The following is a 17,202-nucleotide window of genomic DNA, read 5'->3' on the forward strand; positions in this document are numbered from 1 at the left end:
TATTATGCTTTATTATTTCAAGAAAGATAAAAATACAACTGAAACACAAAAAAATTGTTTATTGTATGGAGAAGGTGCTGTGACTGATGAAATGTGCAAAAGTGCTTTGCAAAGTTTCATGCTGGAGATTTCTTGCTGTATGATGTGTCACGTTTAGGTTGAAGTTGATAGCAATCAAGTTGAGACATCAATTGAGAACAATCAACGTTATACCACATGGGAGAGAGCCAACATATTCAAAGTATCCAGATTAATAAAGTTATTGGTGAAAATGAAAAAAAAAAGTCTTTTATTTTATTAAATAAAACCACAGACTTTTCAGCCAACCCAATACTTTGTCTATATCAACTTGAAAGTTCATTTAAAAATGTTCTATATACTAATGTGACTGGATAGTGAGTTTGAAATTTAAACATGTAAAAAGAACCATAGAATCTGACTTCTTAGCAGTTTTCTCTATTATCATTTCATGACACTGCTAACTTATTTTTTCTCTCTTCACCAGGAAAAATGGGTTGAAATTGCCTCAATGAAAGTGCCTAGAGCAGGCATGTGTGTTGTGGCAGTCAATGGGCTTCTGTATGTTTCTGGAGGTCGATCTTCCAGCCATGATTTCTTGGCCCCAGGTACTTTGGACTCAGTTGAAGTTTATAACCCTCATTCAGATACCTGGACAGAAATTGGTAACATGATCACCAGTCGTTGTGAAGGAGGTGTTGCTGTACTATGAAATATGAACTGTAAGAGAATACAAGACACATTTTGAAAGTATAGGACCTGACCTTTTGCAAATCACACACATATTTGGTTATAGGACCTTTTGATTCTGTTGGGTTTTTCATTTATTTGATAGATAAATGACTAAAGAATTATTTTTCTAAGAATTTGAATGAGAAGGGATATGGAATATATCCTAAATTCATAAAGAGGTCACAAAAATTTTCTAAGTTTACTAACAGAAATACTACTTATGCTCTAGAATTGTCCAGTTAGGAATAGAGTCCTATTTGTAAAAATTATTTGCTAGAAACTTTTTGGCAAATAGCCCCTTTAGTGGCTTCTCCAGTGCAATTTAAGCTGTAATAGAACCCTTCTGTGATGTAAGAATAACAAATGAAACAGTTTAAAAATGTGTATACATTCATGATTCAGTGCAAAGCACAGTTTCCCATGACCATAGTTTAACCTACAGCAAAAAGCCAGTGAAACTATTTCCAACTTTTATGTGATACTAGGAGTTTCACTAGCCCAAACTTTTTTCTTTTTTAAATATATTTTATTGATTATGCTATTCACTTGTCCCATTTTCCCCACCTTTATTCCCCTTTACCCTACACTCCCCTCCTATCCTCATTCCCTCCCCTTAGTTCATGTCCGTGGGTCATACATGTAAGTTCTTTGGCTTCTTCATTTCCCATACTATTCTTAACTTCCTCCTGTCTATTTTGTACCTACCATTTATGCCTCTTATTCTCTGTACCTTTCCCTCCCATCCTATCTTCTCCCCGTTCTCACTGACAACCCTCCATGTTTTCTGCATTTCTCTGGTTCAGTTCTTGTTCTAGTTGTTTATTTAGTTTGTTTTAGTTTTTGGGTTTTTTTTTTAAGTTCAGTTGTTGATAGTTGTGAGTTTGTTGTCATTTTACTATTCATATTTTTTATCTTGTTCTTTTTCTAAGTCCCTTTAACATGTCATATAATAAGGGCTTGGTGGTGATGAACTCCTTTAACTTGACCTTATCTGGGAAGCACTTTATCTGCCCTTCCATTCTAAATGATAGCTTTGCTGAATAGAATAATCTTGGGTGTAGGTCCTTACCCTTCATGACTTCTAATGCTTTTTTCCAGCCCCTTCTTGCCTGCACGTTTTCTTTCGAGAATAGCCCTAAACTTTTTATTGGCAACAGGTGTAATGGGAAGGACATGTGGGAAATACCTAGCTATTTATATAGCTATTTATTTATATATGTTTTGACCTATTGATAACAGCATTAAAAAAGCTTTTGCTCACTTATTTTTTTTTTTGTCTTGACACTGAGGGCGCAAGTAGGTAATTAAGAGCAGGTTCTTAGTGATAGTCCTTTATTGCAACAGATAGGGCGCAGTAGATGGTATGCACCTAATAAATTTCTTCCCTATTTTCTAAGTAGTCACCAAAAATATTTGTTTGGCTTTGGGAAGATGGAATTTTATTAGATCATCAAGCTTTGTGAAGCTTACTTGTACTTAGACAAGCCTAAGTAGGAGCTTACTACAAAGCTACTGCCTTGCTTGAAGAATATGGAATTACAGATGTGAAAATTCTTACCGACACTGACTCATAAGTATGAGATGAAAGGCTTCTGATCCAAAACTACTTCTCAAAACTCATTTCCCCCCATCAGAAGTATTTTAAAGAATTGTTCTCTATCTAGTTCTGAGAAGAAAATTCATGTACATGATCATCACTTTTATTTCTACTAGTTAGTCAGTTGGAGGCATTTGTGTTAAAGATGTTACATACATTTAGGTTTACCTAGCTGATTCCAGGATTTGATTAGTATATTCCTGATTCCCCCTTTTCTGTACTAAAGCCCTTGGGAATATTGTTATAAGTATCAACAGCTTATTTAGATAGAAAACTCTTAGTAAGTATTAAAGACAGCTTTCATGTCAAACATTTGGATTAGCCCTCAAGGATACTTTTCTTCATAACTTAACCATATTCTTGTATTAAGAAAAGTTTATGTAATGCATACAGAAAGCTCCGAAAGTCTGAAGGGTCAAGACACTTGGTTGGGATCTGTAATATGGCAAGGAATGAAGTGTCAAAGATAATTTGTAGATGACCTAAGCTTACATGCCTTTAATATTTCTGGTTATAGAGAATCTGCATTCTGATTCAAGAGATTTACAAAATGTTCCTATAATTTAATTCTCATCATTACCTGGCAACCTAAAATGGCATCATGGAGGGAGGCATTATGTACTGCTCTGGCAGAAATGTAATGTCTAGACAGTGTTTGGGCTTAATAGGTCCAGATGATCCCTGAAGAGAGGTAATTGTAAATATGCTGTTTCCTGCCCTGGCTGGTGTAGCTCAGTGGATTGAGCATGGGCCTGTGAAGCAAACGGTCGCCGGTTCGATTCCCAGTCAGGGTACATGGGTTGCAGGCCAGGTCCCCAGTGGGGGACACATGAGAGGCAACCACACATTGATGTTTCTCTCCCACTTTCTCCTTCCTGTTCCCTCTCTCTAAAAATAAATATTTTTAAAAATATCCTGTTTCCTAAGTAATGATAAAGAGAATCATGCTTTAAAAATAATGTACCAATAAAGTATTTTGATTTCTGCTTTTCCTTCTGAGAAAATCTTCTGAAGAATGTGTTTTCTTTCCTTTATTATCAGGCTGTACTAAACTGTTCTCTATGTTAATAAAGAAGGATCATGTGGTGGTATTGGCCATGGTCTTTAACTGGTGAGCTTCTTAATGATCTGAACAAGTTCTAGCTTATGGTATTTTATGTATACTTATTATTATTAATTTTGCTCAGAGTTGCTAGAATAAAGTGCCATAGAAATATAAACAACAGAATTTATTGTCTTAGTTGCAGAGGCCGGAAGTCTGAACTCAGTGTGTTGGTAGAATTGGTTCCTTCTGTGGGCTAAGAGAGAGGGATCTATTCAGGCTTCTCTCCCTCACATAGTCACCTTCACGTGTACATGGCATTCTCCCTATATGCATGTTTGTCTCTAAATTTTCCATTATAATAATACCAGTAATGTTATATTATTAAGGGTAAGTCTACCCTTACAACCTCATCTTAACCGTATTATCTCTGTGAAGACCTATCTCCAAATAAGGTCACATTCTTAGATATTGGAGATTAGGATTTCATCACATGCTTCAACCCATAATAGGTATGTTAGAAAGTAAACAGGTTACCAGTCTAGACTCTTATCTTTTCACAGCAAGAATCAATTTAGTGGAAATCATATGTATATAATCTACTTATGAAATTTAATATTTGAATACCTAAGCAGATAACATACCAAGGTGGTATCATTTCCTTATTTATATTCTTACACTACTCTTTTTCTTACACCAGTTAAAATGTTTTTCCTTTTTTATTTTACTAAGAATCTCAAGAGACAAGATTTTCAAGTTAGAATTCTAAGGTAATGCTTTAGCTGTTTTGAAAAAGCTTTCTGTGAGTTAACATGTAAAACCATCCTCAACACTAGCCATCAGAGAAATGCAAATTAAAACCACAATGAGATATCACCTCACACCTTGTCAGAATGGCCATCATTAGTAAATCAACAACCACCCAGTGCTGGTGAGGATGTGGAGGAAAGGAAACCCTAGTGCACTGTTGGTGGGAATGCAGACTGCTGCAGTCACTGTGGAAAACAGGATGGAATTTTGTCAAAAAATTAAAAATACTTAATTTAATATTTAATTTAAAATATTTAATACTGCTGGCCAATTTAATAATTGCTGATCCAGCAATTCCACTTCTGGGACTATACCCCAAGAATCCTGAGACACCAGTTCAAAAGAACTTATGCACCCCTATATTCATAGCAGCACTTTTATAATAGCTAGGTCTTGGAAACAGCCCAAGTGCCCATCAGTAGATGAGTAGATTAAAAAACTGTGGTACATTTACACAATGGAATACTATGCAGCAGAAAGAATTCCTACCTTTTGCAATAGCACAGATGGAACTGGAGACTATTATGTTAAGTGAAATAAACCAGTAGGCAAAAGACAAATACCACATGACCTCACTTACAACTAGAATCTAATGAACTAAATAAATGTAAAAATAGAGCCAGAGACATAGAAACATGGAACAGACTGACAGCTAGAGGGGAGGAGGAGGGCAGTAGTGGAAGGAATGGAAGGGACTGGTCAAAGAAAATGAATGAATGACTCATGGACATGGACAATGGAGAGAGGATTGACTGCGGGAGAGAGGGGTAGACTGGATAAGGGGAAAAAATTAGGATGACTGTAATAGAATAAATAATAAAAAAATAAAGTTAAAAAAAAAAACCATGTACATAAAGCCAGTTAGCTCCTTTCATTAGAATATCAAGATAGCTCCAGCTTGACATTTCCTAATTTTTTGCATTAGTGGCTTTATTCTTTTAAATAATTTTGACCCACTGGTGTGTTTTTTTGTTGATAAGTTGCATCTGTACTCTGCCAAATATCCTGATAAAAAGTAGAAAATGTATCCACCTTCTTTTTAAACATGACTTGCCCTTGTGACACTACTCCCAAATGACTTTAGAGCCAAAGATCCTTTCAGCTAATGTAAGTTACACCAGGTAAAATGAACTTGGAAATGCAGTTACCAGGGGCAACTTGAACCACTTATTTTTAGACATTTATGGATTGAAGTTATTCTCTTGAAACAGAAGACTGTTTTTTCAGTGATCATAGGCTCTAGCAAAAGGGATTTTTTCACTTTTTTATTTTACATTTTTCAAAATAATTAAAACATTGAAATGTATAAGTGGACAGCTATATAATTCATAAGACTGAATGAGAACTGTAACCTAATGTGACATGAAAAAGGCTCGTTAAGGATTTTCATGCTGTTAATCATATAAATCCTATGAAATAAAGATTTCTAGAAATGAAAAAAATGTGAATAAATTATCATTGGTGGGAAACAGTTAAACAGTTGAAGAAAAAGGAGATGCAAAACAATCTTACAAGACTTATAACCAACATGCTAACATCATCTACAGGGTAGTTTCATACTTATTCTACTTGACCAGGTCTCTTGGGTCTTTTCTCTGGATAAATATCTTTAAGTAGTAAAGTGATTACAAATGATAAAAAGGCAACTAAAGTGATTACTATCCTCAGGGCTTTGAACCAGTTGGGATAATGTGGCAAGAGAAAAAGTTCATTATGTAATGCTATCCCCAAACCTATTATTACTGTGACTATAGCTTCACTGAGCCTTTCAGAAATAAGGAAGGCTAACCATGAAAACACAACAGGAGCTATACTACCAGCTAAATTTAGGAAGTCTAGTTTGGCTGGACTACCTTCTGGCAGAGCAAAACCCCATCTGATCCCTCCCAAGAAAGATAGGAAACTCGCTCCGTAGGCCATCTGAGTAAAAGCTAATACAGGGCTGTAAGTCTCTGTCATCAGCATGATCAGTGGTGGCGCAAAGAAAGGGATTAGTCCTGCCAGAGATATATACAATGCTGGCTTTGGGCTGTCAGGAAGGTACATGATAGTTTTTTGTGGCCTGGCTGGAAGTACTGGCTTCTTCTTAAAGCTGCATGGAGAAGTATGATAGTATTGTGTCTTGTTCATACACACTAGAAAGGATGAGAAGGGCAAAGTCCTTAGAAACAAAGGTGAAAAGTTCTGCTGGAGACATGTCTTGAGAGAAAGTGTTTCTGTTCTCCCGCTGGCTCCTAGTCCAACCATGAAAGGGTACTTCAGCATCTGCAGAGAAAATAGAACCAGAAGACAAAAACAAGTTTTTTTTTAAAATCACCAATGTCTTAGTTAATTCCAACATAGAACAATGTAAAAACAAATTATTGCCCTGGCTGGTGTAACTCAGTGGATTGAGCGTGGGCTGCAAACCAGAGGGTCGCCAGTTTGATTCCCAGTCAGGGCCCATGCCTGGGTTGTGGGCCAGGTCCCCAATATGGGGTGTGCAAGAGGCAACCACATTGATAGTTTTCTCCTCTTCTTTCTCCTTCTCTTCCCCTCTCTCTAAAAATAAATAAATCTTTAAAAAATAAAGGCTTTAAAAAGTTAATTAATTAAAAACAAATTATCTGGCTTCTGTTAGCACACTGATCTTTACAGAAAGGTTGGACTACATAGTGATGTTATTGCTGGCTAAGACTATTAACAGCTATACAAAATGCAAAAGAAACTACTGAATAGAAACTAATGTTTTGGCTTACCATTAATCTTATCCCATGAGAAAAATATCTCAAAGAACAGGTAAAGACTAGATGTTCACCTTTGGCATTCTAAACTGCCTCTCCTATTTATAAATTGCAAAAGCAGTTGCACTAATCACTAGGGATTCTTTTTTTTTTTTTTAATATTTATTTATTTTTAGGAAGAGGGGAAAGGAGGGGGGAAAAATATCTGATGTGTGAGAGATACATCAATTGGTTGCCTCTCACACACCACCAACTGGGGGCCTGGCCCACAACCCAGGCATGTGCCCTGACTGGGAATCGAACCAATGACCTTTCAGTTCGTAGGCTGGTGCTCAATTCACTGAGCCACACCAGCCAGGGCAGGTATTCTATTTACGTAGAGAAAAGCAATCTACTTTCCAATTTAGCAATCTAGTGTCCAAAGTATGAACACTTCATACTTTTCATAACTTCATGTTTTTCTACATGTCTCTGCCTAGAATACTGGCTTACTAGTAACTTTACTATGTGGGAACTTGTCTTTCCAAATTCAGCTTAAAACTTTGTCCCACCTGGTTTAATGCTCCTATAAGTACCCTATGTGCACTGCCATTATAATTCTCACAATGAATTAAAATTGTGTTTACTTGTCTGAGTAGACTCAAGAGCCAAGGGCATATTTTTTCTTTGCCTGGTGTGGCTGGTGTGGCTCACTGGATTGAGTGCTGGCCTGAGAATCAAAGGCCACTGGTTCAATTCCAGGTCAAGGCACGTGCCTGGGTTGCAGGCCAGGTCCCCCATCTCTGTGACATGGATGCTTAGCTCCTATTCTTTCTCCCTCCTTTCCCCTCTAAAAAAAAATAAATATGTAAAATATTTTAAAAATCAATAAATTTGACCTTCAGATGAACAATGAATGTTTAAAAAAAAAAAGTCCCTAATGCCTTTCATGGTATATGACCAAATAACCTTCCCTGCTGATTCTGTACTTTAGTTAGCAGATTCCAAACTTCAACCAACAGATCAACAGTAACTCAAGAAATGTTAGATGAAAGGAAAATTGAAATGGTTATTTAAGAATTTTTGTAATTTCTTAAAATGCTAAGAATAATTCCATCTTGGGGCCTCCTTTTTCCTTTTATCTTGATTGTTCTTCCCTGAGCCACTTGCATAGCTCATTCCCTAACTCTGACCACCCTGTTTATAAAAAGTGTAATCCCCAATCTGTTGTTGACAGTGTGCTTCCTTCCTCTGCTTTATAGTTCTCCACAACTTACCACTTGACATATTAAATATTTTACTTTTTTGTATTTTACCCCTATCCCCACCCCCAAATACATGAGGATAGGATTTTTTGTCCTCTTTCACTGCTATTGCCCAGCCAAACCATGCCTGGCAAGTAGTGTTCAAATATTTGCTAAACAAACCAACCTTTGAAGATGCTTGAGAAAACTTCTGGATGAAGTGAAGCATACTGGGCCCAAATGAAGTCTTGTTCAGGAGGATGCCAGGTAGTTCTGATTAATGTATTTTTACAGCTAAGTGGGCAAGCTGAATCAGAAGCATGTTCCTGTGTACAAAATAAGATGTCACTTAGTTTTCTTCATTTTATAGTTTTTAAAAAGTAATGGGAATTTCTTCCATATAACAGTTTCCTTTGAGAACAATCATTAACTAATGTTTTCAAAAACTCAGTAACATGTTAATAGATCCTTTCCTTCTCTGAAAAGAGTAATGCATAGCCCTGGCTGGTGTGGCTCAGTGGGTTGAGCTCAGGCCTGCAAACTGAAAAGTTGCCCATTTGATTCCAGGTCAGGGCACATGCCTGGGTTGCGGACCAGGTCTTCTGTTGGGGGTGTGTACCTCCATCATGTCCCAGCTGTATGACCTTGGATAAATTGCGTCCTTGAAGTGACAATTTTCTCATCTTTAAAACTGAAGGTCATAGCATCTCTGTTCTCCCCCCCCCCTTAGTTACCTATTTTGGGACTTTACAGCTCAAAATGATGACATAGTAATACAATTCAGCTGTCAACCAGACAGTATAGCTTATGTTTTACATGCATTAACTCATTTAATACAATAACCACATCAGGTTGGTGCTGAGAGACTGTATAACCTGTTAAGCTAGAGCACAGACTTTGGAATCAAACAATCTGGCTCAACCACTTATTAGCTATATGACTTTGGACAAGTTATGTAATCTTGCTATGGTGCAGTTCACTTAACTTTAAAAAATAAGGATTATAGTACCCACACAGGGTCGTTAGAAAAACTAAATCAGTTAATACATATAAAGAGCTGAGAACTGTCCCTGACACAAAGAAAGCACTAAAAAAAATCAGCTATTATTTCCTCCTCACACAAGAGGGAATGTTACAAACCCTGTCTAAGATAAACAACCAGTACACGACTGAGAATGTGAATCCCGATGTCTTATGCGAGTCCCATTCTTAACCTGGAGAATGAGGTGTCTAAAAAAAATCCAAATGCCAGTTTCCTCTTAATTAACTATTTTAATGGACTAATTTCTTGATCACAGATCTCAGAACTCCTGTATACTGGTCAATGTCTTCATTCTATACATAGGAAGCAAGTTGGAAGTTAAGTTATGCTAGGCCTCTGAGTAGATCTCAAAATCTACCACATACACCTCCTGACTCCCAGACACACATTTGATTGGGCAGGGCCCACGCACACCTTTGCTCAAAGTCATCTGTGTACGGGCCTTCTGGACCACCCCACTTAAAATCTCAGCGCTCCCTCCGCCTTCAGAACTCCCTGTGCACTGTGATATATGCTTTCCAACTCATGACTTAAAGCGAATAAATGACAGCCTAAAGCCCGGGGTCGGCCAACTGGTGAGGGAATTAAGGGTCAATCCGCTCAATTCAAGAGAAAACGCTCAGTATGTACATTGCCCCAAAAGAAAAAGTTGCAAACTGCAAGCCTCAGAGGCTACATCTGAGAAAGGATGTGGGGTCTGGACACAATGATCCACGGTAAACTTATCCCAACAATGCCCGCAGCTTTGGTTTACTGCCATGGTTAGTGTCCCCCTTCTCAACATGCACTTCTCACAGCAGCCCCGCTACTCACTTGCCGGTGTTGCGCGGGAAGATGGAACGCTGATCAACTAGAACAACCCCGTACTCCTGAAAAGGAACTTCCGGCAAGTGGGATTAGATAGTCCCCAACTTCCTGACAACCGGGGGCGGGGGGAAAGATTCCGGGTGGGGACTGGACCAGCGAAAAGTGGTTCCCATGTTGGGCTTTCCTTTCCGTCTTAAGTCCATTCTCTTAATTCTAGTGAAAGCCGACTTTTGAAGTATGTAAGGAACGATCTTTGCCTCTCTCTATTCTAGGTTTCCCAGCCAGTTCGGGTACGTAAAGAGCAACTCCTGAAACAATCTCAGAGTGATGGTGGAAGAAGGTAGGCTAGGTTTGGAGTCTAGGCCAAGTGTGACTTGGCCAATTTGCTTGTCACGTCTGAAACTCACCTTTTAGTTTGCCTAACAACAGGGTTTCTAGGATCGACGGGACACAGCTGCGCATTAGGGTTCCGAATTACTAGTACTACTTAGGAAAATAAAAAGCTGTCTAATTCCTCTTGCTGGGACCTGGAAACTTAAGAAATAACGAGCACGAGAGGCAGGATTTTCACCCCCATGAAAGGTGTAGTAAGAGCTTTGAGGGTGATTCAGAAACGTCATTTGTCCCCTTCACTTTAACTTTTGTCGGTATGTGACCCTGGACAAGTTCCCTTCTCGGGGCCTCCATTTTACAGTCTATCAAAGGGGATCAGCACCAAGCAATTTGAGCGGCCTTCTTAAGACAAGAGGAGAGCTCAAGAGGGGCACGCTAGCCAGTTTCTCCATCCCTCCTCCATCTTGATAGTGTAGCTTACTGGCCACAGGCCATTATGTGCTTTAGCTTCCAGTTCAGGAGAGGCTCACAGCAAATTCTGCATAACAGTAACCACTTGTAGTCCGGATAGGCTTTTACTTTTTATTTCCTTTTTTGTCATGGCAGCACCGCCCCTTCCCGTTGTGCTATACCCAATGAGACTTTCGGTCGGAGAACATCTTCTCCGCCAGGAAGTGAAGCCAGAAATCCGCACAGTGCGGGGCCGGGGGCGTGACGCCAACCGTCTAGCGGAACTACTACTCCCAGAGGGTAGTGCGGCGGACCCAGCCGCGCAGGCCTCAAGAGCTCCACGCTGTGGTCCGCTGGGGGCTAGAGTCTAAGCGACACGCGCACGTGAAGGAGAGGAAGGTGGGAAAGGGTCGGAAAACGCTGGGTCCTACGAAACCGGCTTGCTAGTACTCGTAGAGGTAATTTGGAGATGGGTGCTGGCCCAGAGGTGTGGGAGGGTAAAGAACGAAGGGGCGGAGAAAACCGGGAACACGTACACAACACCCAATCATTGACACGCGTCTGGGCCCTAGTGTTGGGCAGGAGCGGAAGGGGAATACCAAACTCGGATGGCCGCCGCCTCTAGCCGAGGGAAAAGGGAGCTGGGGGGGCGGGGCGAAGAATAACTGCCGTTCAAGCGCCCGAACGTTGGCGGCGCGGGGCGAGGGTCATCAGAACGGGGCTCGTGCGCTTGCGTGCCCTGTGGGCGTTGGGAGTGGGTGGGCGTGTGTGAGGCGGGGTCGAATGGGGGCGGGCTGGTCTGGTCGTCGCTCCTCCCCCTCCGCCCTCTCTGCCCCTCCTGGGTCTTGTGGGCCGGGCAGCCATTTTGGGAAGAGCTTTGTTATGGTTGTGGGCTCTGCATCTCTACGGGATCAGGAAGCTGAGGACGCGCCCTCAGACTCAGCGTTTGGTCCCGAGTCGTAGCCCGGCCGCTGCCTGTGAGTAGGAGTTCCAGACCATGGGGTAATAGGAGGTTTAGGGTCTTGCCGGTGCGGGACTCCGCCCGGTGCCTGACCGGCCGGCTGTTGAAACAAGTTGAAGGAGGCTCTCACACAGGTGGTTGGGTGTAGGTCGGTCCCGGGAAGGGGAGCGGAACCCAACGGGTCTCGTGGTTCGCACCGCGCACCTCCCCCCAGCGGGCAGCCCTTTCAGCGCGAGCGTCGCCGTGTCTCGCCCAGAGTGCTCCTACTCTAACTTTGGTCTGCGGGTCCGAACGCTCACCTGCGGCTCTCTGGCTCCTCTCCAGGCGTTTCGCCTTGGCGGTTGAGTGACTTGGTTTACGAGTTTCTTTTTCTATTCTTTTTGAATTAGAGCCAACGGCTTTTTCCCAATGAAGGAAAATCTAAGGAAATATTTGTGTAAGTCAAACATGGGGTATGTGAAGGAGAAAAATCCTTTAGCCCTCAGCGTTCTGGTTCTCCTTGGTAGCGAGGTATTTTCGTTGATTTAAATTGTCTATCCACCGCCTACTTCCCCCACCCCCGAAAAAAGGCTGGTAGATTTTGAAGTATAACGAAAAAAATTTTTTTGTTTTAAATCTAACCCCCCCCTCCCCGCCGTGAAATTCAGAAGAAAGGCTGAATCTAAAATGGCTGTAGCTTGGGGAAGTGCCCTGAGCTTCGGTAACTTAAATACGTTAAGCCGCCTGAAATTTTTAGTTGTTTCGCTTATGGGGACAACATATGAATCTTTTGATCTTTTGGTCTTCTTGCGATTGATGTCTTATCTTGAAGAGTCCTTGGTAGGTGAAAAGTAAGGTGAGGCCAAACAACTTTGCTTACTCCAGAAGTTTACATAAGAGTGGGTGCGGGGTTTGTTGTAGTTGCTTATAGTTTTGAAATTATGCTGTAGTATTAATCAGCCAACTTTGTGCTCCGAGGTTGGTTTGTTATATTTGTTGAAATACTTGCTCTTAATGTTGGTATTTAATGCTTGGGAATAACGGAGTTCATGGGTAGTTTATGTTATAGTTTAGTAACAGAACCCTATCCAAAAATAAAGTGACTGGTAGTCTTCAATAAACAGACTTAGATTTGTAATTTGGAGGACTGCTGGCTCTTTCTAAAGTTTTTTATGTGTAATACTTGAAAGGGAATCAGAGTGCTCTTAAGTTTGGGACATTCATTAGAAGTGTGCAGACGACTGAAAACAAACTTCAGCTGTAGAGTGCCTGATTTTTGTGCCCTTTTAAACAAAACAAAAGACTGTCTTTTTGTTTGCTTTTTTTTTTAACCATAAGATCCAGAAGTCTAACTGAAAACAGAAAGGCATAGAATGGAAACAGGAAACAGTTAACTTCAGTGTTTGGGAACATGCTTGAGTTTCAAGTTGCAATCTGTTTAAAAGATAAAATAAATGTGAATAAAATGTGAATGAGAAGTTTGCAATTAATAGTAAAATAAACTGTCATCTTCCCTAGGGAGTGAGTTTCAGTTTACCTTCTCTACATTCTTTCAACACAAAAGTTTATTTTTGTCACTGCTTTTAGGATTTTTTGTTGTTGTTGTTATTCTTAATGGTTTAACAAGAAAAGAACATTTAAAGCGCTTTATAGAAATTACAAGTCAGTTTGTTTTTCGCCATTGTTATGTACTGGACATTAATTTTTTTCAGGATACTCAAAATGGTTTTTATATGTTTATACAAATATTTTTCAGTTGATTCTGGGTAGTATCTTAGAGCTCTTGAAATTTTGGGGGAAAGTGTTGTGAAGCCTTTTATATCTTGGATGAATTGACTATGTGGTTTTCTCCATCAGTGGCTGTTTGTAAAAGCTTGGCTGAGGAGGGCACATTCCACTGTTTTTAATAAGTTTGGAATAGTAAGATATCTGGGGTACATTTCTCCTTATAATTCATTTTAAAATGCTCAGGTAAAGATAAAATACAATTCGGAATCAGACTTCAGGTTGCATATCTTTTACGATTGAATTGTATACACTTAATAATAGTGGTAACTCTAATGTGCCAAGGAGTGTTGCTCAAAAAGTACTTTATATTTATTAATTTGTTATTCCTATGAGGTAAATATTGTTTTACCCCTGCATTTTTTAGTTGAGGAAAATAAGTCCTAAGACTCATGCAGCAAGTGGGTAATAGAGCCTGTATTCAAAATTAAGCAATCTGTTTCTAAAAGTCATTTGCTTAATTAACCATTATGACTGCTGCCTTGAACCACGAAAATAAGACTATTGAAAAGTTGAGACACACACACAATTTTAAACAATCCCTACTGGAAATGTAGTTCATGGAAAAAAATAATTTTGGTGTATTTATGATTTTTCAACTTGGGAAAATGTAGGTGTGCTTAGATAAATGACTGTTCTATTGTCTGGAATTAATATGTGTTTCTGCTGAAACCTAGCTGCTGCCCAGGTCACATCAGAATCAAACTCTGATTTTTATTTCCCACTGAAGTCTGCCCAAAACAAAACTGACTACAGTCAACCTTAAAATATAGTTCAGTAAGCAGAGCTGAACTTTTGTCCAAAAGCATAGTTTAACTAAGGAGGTAAAATACTGCTATCGTTAAGTGAATTGAATTTGTATATTTGATTTCAAATACACTATGCAGATATTTAAGAGGTTCTAATAGTTATTTTCCTTTACTAAAGCAAACAGCCTTTAATTGATGTTTTGGGCAAATTATTTTTCATTTTCTTAGACAAAAGTTGTCAATCATTCTCCTTTTAAGAAATGCTAGAGGCTTTATGGTGCCAATTTCAGCGTGATAGGCACTAGAGATACCTGGATGACCTTAAAACATTTCTGCCACCAAATAATTTGGTAGTTTAATGAATAATTACAAAAATATTCACAGGATAACAACATAGAAGGCTGTCTTTTAAGGAGTTGATTTTTTAACATATTCATTAAATTTACCTTCCTTTCCTATGATAAAACTACTTTGTCTTATAGAATCACCAGCATAAGCAAAGTGTTAGTAAACTTTCTAAGCAATATGTCTGTTTGTGTAGAATAAGTTTGGTTTGTTTAAAAAAAAGTCAAATTCATATAAGTTTGGCTATACTTCACATTTACATTGCAAACTCTTGTTTCTGCTGATTTTAAGTATACATTTCATTGTATAAAATATTCTTTTCTGAATTACTGCTATTTTTGGAGTTTATAAGTATTTTGAAAAGTTGGTTTGGGTACTCTTCGGTTAGTTAATTAAAAGCTAGAGCTGTTCCACTGTTTCTGCTATGTGTTTATGAAATCATTAGCTCTACTTTTTAATTAGTTTTACCAGGAAGGGTAGTGAGAACCATTTGTCATGGGCTTTGTAAGCTAGAGGCTGTAATGCAGTCCAATATATATTGTCATTCCTTAAAACACTTTAAAATAAACATTAACCCTTCTGCAAGTGAGTGTACAGAGGTTCTGAAAAGTTAAGTTTATATAACATAAAGAGAGATGGGAGTTTCAGCAGTTCTATCAGATTTCAAAGTGCTGTTTTCATCACGTCATATAGAGTGATAGTACGATGTGGTCATTAAGGTTAGCACCAACTTTATAGCCTGAGTTTGAATCTCAGCATTGCCACTTACAGCTTTATGACCTTGGGGGAGTTTTAGTTGAGGTTTCAGTGCCTGTTTCTTGCTCTGATAAATAGGGACACTAGTACCTTATAGGGTTATTGTGGTTAATAAGTACACTGACATTTGTAGTGTTCTTAAAACAATGCCTGAAAATAATAAGCACTTCATAATTGTTAAATTGTCTGAAAATGTTGTGTGTATGTATGGGTTTGTTTTTGTTTTGTTTTCTAAGATTTATTCAGAGAGAGGGGAAAGGAGAGAGAAAGAGAGGGAGAGAAACATCAACGTGGTTGCATCTTTCCTGACTGGGAATTGAACCAACAAACCTTTGGTTCACAGGCCCACGCTCAATCCATTGAACTATACCAGCCAGGGCTGAAATTGTTTTTAATGAACATCCTTTTACCAGTCGAGTGAAATCTGAACTGATCACTGCACATGGAGTTTTTGTTTTTTCTTAGTTATGTTTCAGTTAATTTTTCTAGTGGAGGGGTGTTGTTTTGTTTTTTATCAGAATGCAGGTCCCACACATTGTAATTGACTGATGTTCTTTCAAGCCCCTTAATTTGTGTTTCTTCTCTTTTTTCCTTGCACTTTCTAAAAAGATTTCTTGGTTGGGTTTTTGTTTTTGTTTCAAGGGAAAGAGAGGGAGAGAAACATTGACATATCTGTCCCTTGTCTCTTGTATGCCCACAAACAAGGAAGGCATGGGCCCCGACCAGCAATCAGTGGCTCAACAGCCAGGGCTCCTTTCTTGCACTTTGTTAAAGAAGCTAGGTCATTTGTCCTGCCTAGTTCCCCATATTCTAGATTTTCCTGATTTCTTGTAAATTGGTAGTTGGATATAGAGGCTTAGATTGAGATCGATTTTGAGGGGAAGCTATTAGAGAAGAAGTAACTTCATAGGTGATTCTGTGCATTTGGGGAGCCCCCTGCCCCCGTTCAGTATTAAGTTTTCAGGTAGTTTTCTCTCTAGTATGTATTTATTGTATTATAAAAATTGAGGTAAGGATGCTAGGTTTTACACTGGTTTTGGTTACTAGTGAATAGTTTTCTCACCCTATTTTGTCTGAAATTTTCTCTTCTCAGAAACCACTTTTTAACACTGCATATGTTCATTTAACCATCAACTTTCCAACAATTTTCAAATTACAGATAAGTATTTGAAGCAAAAATAGGTGAAGTAACTTGCCGAAAGTCACACAGCTAGTAAATGGCAGAGCCAGCTAGATCCAGAGTCTGCTCTTCTAGTGTAAAAGTAATGTTTGGATGAGAAGCAGAAGTTTATTATTGAGAAGAAATTTTTAGAAATGCTTGTAAGTAAAATGAAGTAAAAACATGTGTCTTGTGATATAGTAGTCACTACTCTTGTTAAATGTCAGTTATAAAAACTACTTTTTAAAATGTGATAAGTAGTCTATATACTTATTTTTATACGGAATTTGGAGCCTTTCGGAGCCAATATAACTGCAAATATTACTACTGAATAGCCTGTTTGTAGTGTAATTGATACAATGACTTTGGGAGTAAATGCTATTAAAAAAAATTATTTATTTATTTATTTTTTTGTTCTAAAAATCTTAGTTTTAGAAACTTGAATAAATCTAATCCCCTTAGATATCTGAATCTTAGAGGCAGAATTTAATGTCAGATTACATTAGATAGTAAATGTGTATATGTATGATATTCTTATTTGGAACTGTTTGGAATTTCAGTGAATTCCATTTCTACTGGTAGGATAGTAATTTTAGGTATGGTTACAGCAAGTGTTTGTGATTGCAAAAGGCAAAATTATTAGGAAGGAGATTATCTGAGAAAGATTATACACTTTATTTTTAAAGGTTTT

At 38.7% G+C, this 17,202-nt stretch overlaps 3 protein-coding genes across 7 annotated transcripts in view; 2 read left to right on the top strand and 1 right to left on the bottom strand.

Moving 5' to 3' along the window:
- IPP (intracisternal A particle-promoted polypeptide) overlaps nucleotides 1-3,473 on the top strand; it is a 37,956-nt gene extending 34,483 nt beyond the window's left edge. For all 3 annotated transcript variants that reach the window (XM_037149507.2, XM_053660405.1, XM_037149505.2), the window contains one exon: nucleotides 506-3,473. In XM_037149507.2, the coding sequence (XP_037005402.1) occupies nucleotides 506-730 (225 nt within the window). In that variant the 3' untranslated portion in view covers nucleotides 731-3,473. The remainder of the gene's footprint in view (nucleotides 1-505) is intronic.
- Nucleotides 3,474-5,535: 2,062 nt separating this feature from the next.
- TMEM69 (transmembrane protein 69) lies at nucleotides 5,536-10,083 on the bottom strand. Its single transcript, XM_037149771.2, has 3 exons — nucleotides 10,001-10,083; nucleotides 8,333-8,471; nucleotides 5,536-6,464 (listed from the first exon to the last, which is right to left on the bottom strand). Exons 2-3 carry the CDS (start codon nucleotides 8,372-8,374, stop codon nucleotides 5,760-5,762), a joined length of 747 nt encoding a protein of 248 aa, XP_037005666.2. The 5' UTR covers nucleotides 8,375-8,471; nucleotides 10,001-10,083; the 3' UTR covers nucleotides 5,536-5,759.
- Nucleotides 10,084-11,102: 1,019 nt separating this feature from the next.
- GPBP1L1 (GC-rich promoter binding protein 1 like 1) overlaps nucleotides 11,103-17,202 on the top strand; it is a 43,424-nt gene continuing 37,324 nt past the window's right edge. For 2 of the 3 annotated variants that reach the window (XM_037149323.2, XM_053660384.1), the window contains exon 1: nucleotides 11,576-11,754. The gene's annotated coding sequence lies outside the window, so the exon portion shown is untranslated. Of the gene's footprint in view, nucleotides 11,236-11,575; nucleotides 11,755-17,202 lie in introns of those variants that run through there. The other variant, XM_037149322.2, reaches the window with a different exon arrangement.

The sequence above is a fragment of the Artibeus jamaicensis genome, unplaced genomic scaffold (genome assembly GCF_021234435.1).
Source record: "Artibeus jamaicensis isolate MK-2021 breed Jamaican fruit bat unplaced genomic scaffold, CSHL_Jam_final scaffold_847, whole genome shotgun sequence".
In the NCBI taxonomy this organism is placed as follows: Eukaryota; Metazoa; Chordata; class Mammalia; order Chiroptera; family Phyllostomidae; genus Artibeus; species Artibeus jamaicensis.